Source organism: Trichechus manatus, unplaced genomic scaffold, assembly GCF_000243295.1.
Source record: "Trichechus manatus latirostris isolate Lorelei unplaced genomic scaffold, TriManLat1.0 scaffold00122, whole genome shotgun sequence".
Taxonomy (NCBI): domain Eukaryota; kingdom Metazoa; phylum Chordata; class Mammalia; order Sirenia; family Trichechidae; genus Trichechus; species Trichechus manatus.
In genome coordinates, this window is record NW_004444058.1 from 5,066,917 (window position 1) to 5,079,560 (window position 12,644).

At 50.6% G+C, this 12,644-nt stretch overlaps 1 protein-coding gene across 1 annotated transcript in view; it reads left to right on the forward strand.

The window, feature by feature from the left end:
* Positions 1-10,929: 10,929 nt before the first annotated feature.
* IL12RB1 (interleukin 12 receptor subunit beta 1) overlaps positions 10,930-12,644 on the forward strand; it is a 25,318-nt gene continuing 23,603 nt past the window's right edge. The window contains exon 1 of the mRNA XM_023738749.1: positions 10,930-10,993. Coding sequence (XP_023594517.1) covers positions 10,930-10,993 — 64 coding nt within the window. The remainder of the gene's footprint in view (positions 10,994-12,644) is intronic.

The following is a 12,644-nucleotide window of genomic DNA, read 5'->3' on the forward strand; positions in this document are numbered from 1 at the left end:
CCACATACACACCCCATGTGAAATACGGTGGAGCTGGGATTGGAACCCAGTGGTCCAGCCATTTCCTTCCAAAGACCCCACAGTCCTGGATTCCCAGTCTGGATCCCCCACATCTGGGCTGTGTGACTCTGTGCCAAGTGACTTAACCCCTCTGTGCCTCAGTTTCCTCATTGAGGAAGAGAATAAGTTACATAGGGTCCTGGGAGAAATTGAGCACCAGGCTCAGGACCTGGCATCGGGGAGGCCTCGACAAATCAGAGCCAAGACTATGATTTTGTGAGTTTAATAATAACCACCAGTTTAGATTTGCTTCCAACTTACAAGATGATGTAAAGTAGCAGAGGGAGGCGAGAGAAAGCCATGGATGTTGGACCCCACCCCCGGACCCTCTGCTCCCAGAACCATCTGCTTCCGCCCCCAAACCCCTCCTCACCAGCTGTTCCCAGGGGGAGGCACCCGCTCAGACTGGGGTGGGGCGGATTGGGCACCAACCCCCTGGAACCACCCATTAAAAATAATATTTAAGGCATTCCCATCTGTGCTCAGCCAGGCTGGGCAATGCTATCCCCCCTCCCAAAGCCTCAGCCAAACCCCAAAGATCCCCAGTCTGGAGGAAACAGAGCAGGGCATGGATCCCCCATACTGAAGGAGTTAGAGGAGGGCAGAGGAAGAGAGGGGGCTAGAGGCATCCAAGGAGCTTCCTGGAGGAGGGGGGCATCGGACTGGGGCAGCAGGCAAGTGTCCAGGCCCAGCCAGCAGAAGCAGAGGTGTGGCAGTGCAACTCAGCCCCTGGGACACAGAGCCCCATAGGAGATTGGGTGCAGCTGGAGAGAAGGGAGGGAGAAGTAAGCAGGGGCCACATTAGACCAGCCAGAGGGCTTCCTGGAGGAGGAAAAGTGGAACCGAGCCATGAGGGAGCAGGGCCTCCTCAAAGTATGGCTCTTCTAGGGAGCCTCCTCAGTAGCAGGTGACAAAGTCCAGGCCCCAATAAGACACAAGCTCTGGCTGCTTTCTCTATCCCTGGATGCTGTTTGGGATCTGGTTTTTAAAAATTTTTGTCCTGTGCCTTTCTTAAGCCAAACTAGGAAGAACCAGTCCCCACCTCTTTCCCTGACCCAGGCCAATGAAAACTGGGGCCCGCCGGCCAGGATGTGCCCTGTATGCCTCACACTGCCATGCCCTATTGGCCAGGTCATCAAGACCTATTGTCTTCATCAGCACTGGGCTTGAGTCCACTGAGCTTTCTTGGGCTTTTATGAATTGACTCTTAGACTTTCGGCAAAGTTTAGCAATCAGGATATCTGATTGGCTCCATCTGATTTGCTGGGGTGCTACCAGGGCAGGTAACTGGGGTGCCAGTTATGGGAAGCCCGAGTCTGCAGCTTCTGCTTCAAAGATTAAGGCCCTCAATATCTGTGCACCCTCAAGCGCCTGGTGGGGTTCCCATTCCAGCTTCCTGACTTCCTGGCTGTTACTTTTCTTCTCTGAGCCTCAGTATCCTCCTCTGTAAAATGGGGCTAATAATGACACCAACCTCACAGGTTGTTAGGATGATTATATGCATATACAGTGCTTAGCATTTGTAGACACTAGTTAAGGTAATCAGTTATTATTACTTTGGTGGTTGTTGTTGTTAGCTACTGTCCATTCGGCCCCCAACTCATCGCGACCCATACTTTTATTATTTTCATCACCTCCCACTTGGTCCTCTGTTCCAGGCTTTTCCATTGCCTTCAAGACTCCCATTTTCCCCCTTATACTAGCTCCAAAGTAGTCTTTCCGGCCTCCAGATCTGAGCGTGTCATCCCTTGCTCCAGCACCTTCTGTAGCTCCCCATCACCTTAGAAACAGAGTCTAGTCTCCTCCATGGGTGCTGGAGACCTCAAAGCAGATGGTCCCTGTCACCCACCAGAGTCACCCCATTTACAGACTCAGCTCTAAGGTTAGGAAAGAGCTCCTAGCTTCCACATACAAGTTCTTTCCTCTAGGCTGTTGCAAGTGCCATGCCCTCTGCCTGGAATGCTTTCACTCATCTGGCCAATCCCTTCGAGTCCCTCTCCATCCTGCAGCAGTCCCCTCTCCCCATGGAGGCCAGAGCAGGCTTGGTCTGGAGGGGCACAGAACCAACCTGGGTTCAATCTCGACTCTGTCACCTACATGCTGTGACACCTGGCCAAGTGGTTATGCTTCTCTGAGCCTCAGTTTTCCGTTTTGTAATGTGGGATTCATCATCAAAGAACGACCCCCCCCCTCCGCCATGTGCCAGGCCCCGCTTCCTGACGTCAATAGCGCCCCCACTCGCTTCCCTGGAGGCGGTTTCGTTATTTTAAGAGGCCGGGGGCGGGGCTCGAGTCTAATTGGGGCTCCACCAGGCCTGGGCCCCCCCTCAACACCCCGTTGCTCACCAGTCCTGCCCCGCCCCCTCCTTCCCACCCAGGCTCCCCATCCCCACCTCTGGCCACGGCCGCTCTAGTCTGATCCCCTCCCCGGGCCCGCCCTGCCCATGCCCTCCCCAGCTTCCCCCACCCCCATGGTTCTCCACCGTCTTGGCCGAGTTCGTAGCCCCACAGCCAGCGAAGGCTCCAGGCCCGTCCGTCCCCCCAACCCCCTGCCAGCCTCATTCTGCCCCGTCCTCTAAACCCCAGCCTCCCTCAGCTTCTTTCATTTCCCCAAATACACACCCCGCCCTTCGCCCCGCGATCCGTGGCTGCCTCCTCTGCCCCACATGCCTGGGTCAGGCGTCTCCTCCGACTGTCACAGCGCCTCAGCGACCCCCGTCACAGCTGACCTCTCCATGGGGTCGCTGCTGCTCGTGCGTCCGCCTCCCCCTCCAGGCTGGAAGCCCCAGAAAACCTAGAACATCTCGCAGTCTCTCCCAGACCGGGACACAACAGGAGTCTAAATAAATGCTTGTTGGGTAAACGATGAATCCTAGATTCCCCACCCGCAAACCGAGTAGCTTCTGAGGGGTATGGTTCAAGCCAGAGCTTTTTAATTCCCATTTCCCAGTTGGGGAAATTGAGGCCAAGAGAGGCCAAAGGAATCGCCACCCTGGGGCGACCCCAAACCGGGGTTTGAACCTAGGTCCCCGCAGGCCTCAGCGCCCACGTTCTTACCTCCGGGCGATGCAGACTCCCAAACACAAACCCGAGAGGCCTGTGTCAGAAAGTAGGGGTCTTTTGGCAAATGGAGAAATTGAGGCCCGAGAAGCAAGAGTGCCTCCTTTTCAGGTCACACGGCCAGTCGGCAGCGTCTTGTGCCCCGAGGCGGCTGGTCAAGGACGTAGGATTGAATCCCGGCTGGCTGCAAGACCTCTGGCTACTAGCCTCCACACTCGAGCCTCAGTTTCTTTATCTGACAAATGAGTGTCTGAATGCACAGTACCAACCTCCTCGGGTCGCCTTAAAGGTGGGCTGAGGCGGGGACCGCGGCGGCGCAGCGAAGGCACAAGGCAGGGATTAATACATATTAATCAATATCAATATGCCATTAATAATAGTATTAATACAGCGATGAACATATGGTGTGTGCTCAGGCTGTTGTTGATTTTATTATTAGCAGCTTTGGCCAGAAGTGGGGGGGGGGGAGCCAAAACCCTTAGCCCCTTCTTCCCTCGCTATGCTCCGAGCCTCAGTTTCCCCATATGTCAAATAGGGACACCTCTCCCTCCTCCCATAAGAAAAGCACTTTGAGAAGCGAGCGGGCTGAGGGAGCGACCAAAGCACCCCACATCCCGGCCTCAGTTTCCCCGCGTCCCGTGGAGGCCCCGCCCCCGGCGCCTAGGCTGCGTCCAGGCGGTCGCGCCCTCTGCCCTCCCGCCCACGGGCACAGGGCCTCACCTGGAGCCCTCGGCGTCGCAGGAGGCTCGGCTCGTCCATGGCCTTGAAATCCAAGCAGCCGCTCGCCTCCGGCCCCGCCCCGCCCGGCAGACCCCGCCCCGTGGCGCCATTGGCCACGGTCAGCTGACGCGGTCTGACTCTGTCCCTCCCCGTGAGCCTGGCCCCGCCCCGCCCCCACAGTACAGAAGTAAACATTTTGCAATTCATCCTCCTAGAGATAGAGAGCATCATCATCTCCATTTTGCAGATGAGGAAACTGAGGTTCGCAGAGGTTAAGCAGTGCCTTAATGAGGAGTGTAGTCTAACTCCAGAGGGAAACAGCCAGAACTTCTCATTTCACAGATGGGGAAACTGAGGCCTAGACAGATCAAAGGAGTTGCAGCCTAGGGTCATGCGGCCCCTACCTGAGTTTGAACCTAGGCCTCTGCTGGCCTCAGCGCGACAGAACTGCCAGACTGTTTTCCAAAGCAGCCACCCAGTTAAATTTGAATTTCAGATAAAATAGTAGAGTCGCTATGAGTCGGAATCCACTGAAGGCACACACCACCACCACCACCAACCTAGGTGGCACAGACAGGTAAGTGCTCAACTACTAGATGAAAGGTGGGTGGTTGGAACCCACCCACAGGCACAGAGGAAGACAGGGTGCTTCCAAAAGGTCACAGCCTTGAAACCCTGTGGAGCAGTTTTCTGCACACATCAGGTCACCATGAGTTGGAATCGACTGGATCGCAACTAACAACAACAACCCAAACTAGCGACTGATATAAATAATAATTTAATGCAGTATTTAAAAAAATCAAAATTAATGCCAAAATTCAGGATGTGCTAAATATCAAAATTTTAAATAGTCGTGATCCTACCCTGCTCTTGCACAACCATGCCTCCCTCACTCACCTCACCCAGACCCCAGCCCTGGTTCCAATAAAACTTTGTTTATAAAAACAGGCAGTGGCTGTAGTTACTGGTTTGTGTTTTGAGGATGGCAGAGTGCTTCATGAGCACCATCTCTCACAGGTGTCCAATGATTGTGCAGCCCTGCTTTGCAGAAGGGGAAACTGAGGCTGGGAAAAGCCCAAAGTCACATGATGGTACCCACCTTCTCTCTTCCACTGGGACTCCCATGCTCTCTGCCTCTGCAGGTTTTCTCGGCAGCCCCACTGTTCACTTGGACATTGGGGTTTGTACTCAGGTGACAGGGACCCTAGGGAGGGTCACTGGGCCCAATCCACTAAGTGGTACAGTAGGATCCCACCAATTTAGGTTTGCCTGGTTAAAATACAGCATGCCCACTTAATTTTTTTTTCTCATACGATTTTTTAAATTGAGATGTAATTCACATACCATAAAATTCATCCATTTAAGTGTACAATTCAGTGGTTTTTAGTGCATTCACAGAGTTGTGCAACCATCAATACTATCTAATTTCAGAACATTTTCATCGTCCCCAAAAGAAAGCCTGTACCTATTAGTAGTCACTCTCCAGCCCCCCCGCCCCTGACAATCACCAATCTGTTTTCTGACTCTATGAATTTGCCTGTTCTGGACATTTCATATAAATGGAATCATACACAGTCTTTTGTGTCTGGCTTCTGTCACTAAGCATAATGTTTTCAAAGTTCATCCATGTTGTAGAAGGTATCAGTGCTCCTACTCTTGGTGACCTTATGTATTAACAGAACGAAACATTGCCTGGTTCTGTGCCATCTTATTGATCGCTAGTATGTTTGAGCACTTCATTCCTTTTTATGGCTAAGTAATATTCCATTGTATGGATAGACTACTATCATAGATTGAATTGTGTCCCCCCAAAATATGTGTATTGATATGGCTAAGCCATGATTCCCAGTATTGTGTGATTGTCCACCATTTTGTCATTCGACGTGATTTTCCTATGTGTTATAAATCCTGTCTCTATGATGTTAAAGAGATGGGAATAGTGACAGTTATGTTAATGAGGCAGAACTCAATCTACAAGATTAAATTGTGTCTTAAGCCAATCTCTTCTGAGATATAAAAGAGAGAAGCAAGCAGAGAGACATGGAGACCTCATACTACCAAGAAAGCAGCACCAGGAGTAGAGCACATCCTTTGGACCTGAGGTTCCTGCGCTGAGAAGCCCCTAGTCCGGGGAAAGATTGATGACAAGGACCTTCCTCCAGAGCCGACAGAGAGAGAACGCCTTCCCCTGGAGCTGATGCCCTGAATTCGGACTTCTAGCCTACTTGACTGTGAGAGAATAAACTTCTGTTTGTTGAAGCCATCCACTTGTGGTATTTCTGTTATAGCAGCAGTAGATAGCTAAGACAACTATATTGTATTTGTCCATTCATCAGTTGATGGATGTTTGAGTTGTTTCCACTTTTTGGCTTTTATGAATTGTGAACATTCTCCCTGTCAGTTTTTTGTACTGTGGGGGCTTGCCTGTTGCTGTGATGCTGGAAGCTATGCTACTGGTATTCAAATACCAGCAGGGCCACCCATGGTAGACAGGTTTCAGCTGAGCTTCCAGACTAAGACAGACTAAGAAGAAGAACCTGGTGGTCTACTTCTGAAAAGAATTAGCCAGTGAAAACCTTATGAATAGCAGTGGAACACTGTCTGATACAGTGTTGGAAGATGAGCCCCTCAGATTGGAAGGCAGTCAAAATATGACTGGGGAAGAGCTGCCTCCTCCAAGTAGAGTTGACCTTAATGACATGGATGGAGTCAAGCTTTTGGGACCTTCATCTGCTGATGTGGCATGACTCAAAATGAGAAGAAACAGCTGCAAACATCCATTAATAATCGGAACATGGAATGTATGAAGTACGAATCTAGGAAAATTGTAAGTCGCCAAAAATGAAATAGAACACTGAAGATAGATATCCTAGGCATTAGTGAGCTGAAATGGACTGGTATTGGCCGTTTTGAATCGGACAGTCATATAGTCTACTATGCCAGGAATGACAACTTGAAGAGGAATGGCGTTGCATTCATCATCAAAAAGTACATTTCAAGATCTATCCTGAAGTACAGTGCTGTCAGTGATAGGATGATATCCATATGCCTTGGTGTACAAGTTTTTTTGTGGACATGTTTTCAGTTCTCTTGGGTATATCACTAGGAGTGGAATTGTTGGGTCATATGGTAATTCTGTGTTTAACTTTTTGAAGAACTGCCAGTCTGTGTTCCAAAGCTGCCACTGAGTTATATTTCAATTTCAAATAAATAATGAATAATTTTTTTTTAGTATAAGTTTGTCCCATGCAATACTTGGAACATATTTATGCTAAAAAATATATGTTGTTTATATGCAATTCCAATTTAACTGGATGTCCTGTGTTTTATCTGGCAATCCTACACCAAGTGAACTTCAGGTTCTAGCTCACATACTCTAGGTGATGGTGAGCTCACCCCCTGTCATGATTGACTGTCCTGCTCTGCCTGGTTCTGCCTACAAGTTCTTTTTTAGCCTAGGCTGGGGTGAACATGTGACCCAGGGCTGACTAATCAGAGTCTTCCACCTACTTCAGCCACTGTGCTTGGTTCAGGGTGGACATATGAACCAAGCTTAGCCAATCAGAGCCTTTCCTGGGACTTCGGCTGAAAGAGTGGCTCTCTGTACTGGGGTGGCTCGTTTGGGCAGATGAGGAGCTGTTGGAGGGAGAATGACCAGAGAGATCTGAAATGCCCCTGCGACACCTGGAAGCTCCTACACAGTCTCCAAAACTCCCAGATGACCTCTCAATGAACAAGAGAGAGTGTTTATTGAATGAACAAATAAATTTTTTCTTACAAGCTTCTACATATCCATCAAAACCCTCCTTAGATGTCTCTGTGAGGATCGTCAGGGAGAGTGGTTGTTGAATGAACAAATGATTTTTTCCTCCTGGTGAACTTCTACATATGTTTTAAAACCCACTTCAAATGACCCTCTGGGAGCATCAGAAATTGAATGAATTAATGAAAAATGTTCTTATTGGTGAACGATGTTTATAAATGTGATTGTTGTATGAACTAATAGATTTTCTCCTTGCAAACTCCTCCTTATCCTTCAATACCCTCCTTAGATGCCCCTCAGGCATGAGGTCTCTTGGCCACATGGAGGGAAGCCTGGCCCTCCTCAGGGTGAAAGTCACTCTCCCTGGAGAGGAGGCAGAAGCTATGAGGGTGGGGGAAGTTCTGCGGTTCCTCCTGTCACGATTTCCGGGCCCCTGTGACCTGCTGCAACCTGTCTTCCTCCCTTCCCCCAGTCTGTGGGGCCATGGAAAGTGGGGCAGCCTGGGGGCATATTCCAGCTGTACTTCTGGGGCAGCTGGGAGGGGCCGCTAAGGGGCCCCACATGGCTTCCTGGAGGAGGTGGCCAGGGAAGTTGGAGGGACGTGAGATGTGGTGAACCTCAGTACGAGCCTAGGACTGTGACCCCAATAAAGATGGAAACGCTACCTCACATGTGGCTGTGGTTTCCCCTGCTCCCACACCCTCCATGGCTCCCCAGCACCCTTTGGAGAAATCCGAGCCCCTCAGCCCAGCATTTTAGAGGCCTTTGCCCACCATACCAGCTTCCTCTCCCTCACAGAGCCCCAGACCAGCCACATTCATCCTGCTCCACCTTTGCCTCGGCTGTGCCCTCTACCCAGAATTCCCTTGAATTCTATAAATCCCAGCTAAAGTGCCCCCTCCTCCAGGCAGCCCTACCTATTCCCACTGAGGGCACCCCCAGCCCACATCCCTCCTCACCCCCAGCCCTGACCCAAGGTGCTGGGGCTGTCGGTGCCTGGCACTGGCCCTCCTCCTTCATCCCTGCTGCCCTCCCTCCATGTTTTTCCAGTGGCTTCTCCACTGGGAGAGTGGTGTGGCAAGGGCAGAGGCTCCTGTGGGGAGGAGAGGGACAACAACAATGATGGCAGTAATCATACCGGCTTTCCGCTGGGCAGCACCCACCTCAAGCCAAGCCCTCTGTGCCTCCCTCCTTCATCTTCACCAACAACCCATTTTGCAGGGGGGCAGACTGAGGGAAGCGCCATGTGGGGACATCCCTGGGGTGTGGACCTTACTACCGCAGGGCAAAGCTCAGCTCCCTGGGGGTGCTCTGGCTCAGAGTTCGAGTCTATCTCTCCACCTCCAGCCAGGTCCTCTGGGCATCTCTGGGCTCGGTTTCCACATCTGTGAAATAAGGCAGACGATGGCATCTCCCCGGGTAGGGGTCTCAGGATGGCCAATAGGGGGATCCCAAGTGTTCCCACCTCTGACTCTCTCTTCTGTCTTTCTTTATGTCTCTCTCCATCTCTGTCTGTCTCTCTGCATGTTTGTCCGTCTGTCTGTCTCCATCTCTGTCTATCTCTCTGTCTCTCTCCACCTCTGTCTGTCTGCCTCTCTCCATCTCTGTCTCTCTGCTTCTCTGCATCTCTGTCTGTCTCTCTCCATCTCTTTCTGTCTGACTGCCTCTCTCCATCTCTGTCTGTCTTTCTGCCTCTCTCTGTCTCTGTCTGTCTGTCTCCATCTCTCTGTCTCTCTTCATCTCTGCCTGTCTCTCCCCATGTCTGTCTGTCTCTCTCCATCTGTCTGTCTCTCTCCATCTCTGCCTGTCTCTCTGTCTCTCTCTCTGTCTGTCTCTCTCCATCTCAGTCCATCTGTCTGTCTCTCTCCATCTCTGTCTGTGTGTGTCTCTCTCCATCTTTGTCTGCCTCTGTCTCTGTCTCTCTCCATCTCTCTGCCCCTTCCCCCAGCCTCACACAGCAGCCACCCACCCACCCACTTGCCCCGGCCTGAGCCACGCGGCCCATGAAGGCTGCCCTGTGTAGGGTCACGGGTCCCTGTTCCCACTGTGCCAGGCTGGGGACATTGCCTCTTTGTCCCTGTGGCGCTGACCTCACGATCTGCTGGGAGCCTGACCCTGCCTGGCTCAGCTGCCACTCGGCTGGGCTCCTTGGAGGAAGAACCTCTTCACCATAGGCTGGGCCACATGCAGGCCCCTGCCTGCCTGGGCCTCAGTTTCCCCACATGCCCTCCCCCAGGAGAGACCCTCACCCCTTTCCTTAATCCCCCTGGGTTCTGCGGACATTTTTTAAATTGAGGTGAAATTCACGTAACATAAAGTTTGCGATTTTAAAGTGCACAATTCAGTGACATGCTGTGCAACCATCACCTTCTGTCTAGTTCCAGAACATTTTCATCATCCCAAACAGAAACTCTGTACACATTAGCTGTCACTCCCCATTCCCCTTCCCCAAGTCATGTTGTCGTTAGTTGCTGACAAGTCTATTTTGACTCCTGGTGACCCCAAGTGTGCAGAGTAGAACTGCTGCATAGGGTTTTCAAGGCTGTGTCCTTTCAGAAGAAGATCACCAGGCCTTTCTTCCTAGGAGTTTCTGGATGGGTTCGAAATGCCAACCTTTCAACTAGTCGTTGAGTACTTAACCATTTGCACTACCCAGGGACTGTCTCAAGCCATAGCAACCACTAATTCCCTTTCTGTCTCTATGCATTTTCCTGCTCTGGACATTTCATTTAAGTGGAATCGGACAGTATGTGGTTTTATCTGACTTTCTTCACTCAGCATAATGTTTTGTAGGTTCATCCACATCGTAGTGTGAATCATGGCTTCTCCACACACATTTTGGAGCGTTTGCTGGTTGGGAAAGGGATTCTCTGAGAGGTGAGAATCCAGGGTCAGGAGCCGGGGTCCAGGGTGCTGTAAGGCTGGAGTTTGGGAAACAAGGTGTCAGGCATCTTCTTGGCTCCCAACACAAAGTAGGCACTTCCTAGAGACTTGTTGGATGAAGGAACTTAGACCTCCAGGACGCTGGCCTCTGTTTCAGGTCCAGAGAGGGCTGGAGACCAGCCCACACAGGCGTCAACAGCTCACGGGGCTAGTTTGGGGTTTCCAGGCTGGGTGGGTTTGTGGTGGAGGGAGGCCCCCACCTCCGAGCCGACTTCCTGGGTTTTTCTTTCGCTTTGACTCCTCACCAGGAGGGGCTGTCACACCTTACACTTTTTTATCTTCTTTCTGACTCAGCTTCAATGTGTTCCGGGGCGGGGACGGGGTAGCTGGGGCCTTGCCGGTGGTGCAAGAGATTTCCTGGGCTGCAGGCTCCGCGTGGACCCGATGGAGTGGCTGGTGGCTAGGGTGGTCCTCCCTGTCCTCCTCCTCCTCTTCCCCAGGCAGACCGGTGAGTACCCCTATGCTGGAGCCAGGCTTCTCTCACTGACCTCGTGGAATCAGGTGTGTGTGAATGTGTGGAGAGCTGTGGGCCCAAGCTTGGTTTGGTTCTGTCTCTCTGTGCCTCAGTCTTTCTCTCTGCCAAATGGGAACATCATTGATGGCCACATTACTGAGCTCTGGGATCAGACTTGGACAACTCTCCTCTGGGTCTTGGTTTTCTCATCTATGGAATGGACTGAATTTTTCCGACTTCCCAGAGGACAATGAGAAAACAGCCAATGAAGGGCTAGAGAACAACTGCGTATATAACAGATATGCTATTGTTGTCCTTGTTAGTTGCCGCTGAATCGGCCCTGACTCATGATGACCCCACAAACAACAGAACAAAATGCTGCCTGATCCTGCCCAATCCCCACGATCAGTTGTGGATCAGACCCTTGTGATCCGTAGGGTTTTCATTGGCTGATTTTTGGAAGCTGATCACCAGGGCTTTCTTCCAAGTCTGTCTTAGTCTTGAAGCTCCATTGAAACCTGTTCAGCATCCTAGCAACACACAAAGCCCCACTGATAGATGGGTGGTGGCTATATATGAGGTGCACCGGCCAGGAGTCGAACGCTGGTCTCCCGCTTGTTGTTGTTTGTAGATGCCGTCGAGTCAGTTTCGACTCATAACAACTCCATGTGTAACAGAATGAAACATTGCCCAGTCCTGTGCTATCCTTATAATCTTTGTTATACTTGAGCCCATTGTTGCAGCCACTGCATCAATCCATCTTGTTGAGGGTCTTCCACTTTTTCGCTGACCCTCTACTTTACCAAGCATGACGTCCTTCTCCAGGGACTGATTCCTCCTGATAACATGTCCAAAGTAAGTGAGATGCAGTCTCGCCATCCTTGCTTCTAAGGAGCATTCTGGTTGTACTTCTTCCAGGACAGATTTGTTCCTTCTTTTAGCAGTCCATGGTATATTCAGTATTCTTTGACAACACCATAATTCAAAGGCGTCAATTCTTCTTAGGTCTTCCTTATTCATTGTCCAGCTTTCACATGCTTATGAGGCGATTGAAAACATCGTGGCTTGGGTCAGGCATAACTTAAAGTGAAATCTTTGCTTTTTAACACTTTAAAGAGGTCTTTTGCAGCAGATTTGTCCAACGCAATACGTTGTTTGATTTCTTGACTTCTGCTTCCATGGGTGTTGATTGCAGATCCAAGTAAAATGAAATCCCTGACAACTTCAATCTTTTCTCCGTTTTTCATGTTGTTGCTTACTGGTCCAGTTGTGAGGATTTTTGTTTTCTTTGTGTTGAGGTGTAATCCATACTGAAGGCTGTGGTCTTGGATCTTCATCAGTAAGTGCTTTAAGTCCTCTTCACTTTCAGCAAGCAAGGTTGTGTCATCTGCATAACGCAGATTGTTAATGAGTCTTCCTCCAATCCTGATGCCCCGTTCTTCTTCATATAGTCCATCTTCTCTGATATTTGCTCAGCGTACAGACTGGATAAGTATGGTGAAAGGATACAGCCCTGATGCACACCTTTCCTGACTTTAAACCACGCGGTATCCTTTTGTTCTGTTTGAAAGACTGCCTCTTGTTCTATGTACAGGTTCCTCATGAGCACAATTAAGTATTCTGGAATTCCCATTCTTCACAATGT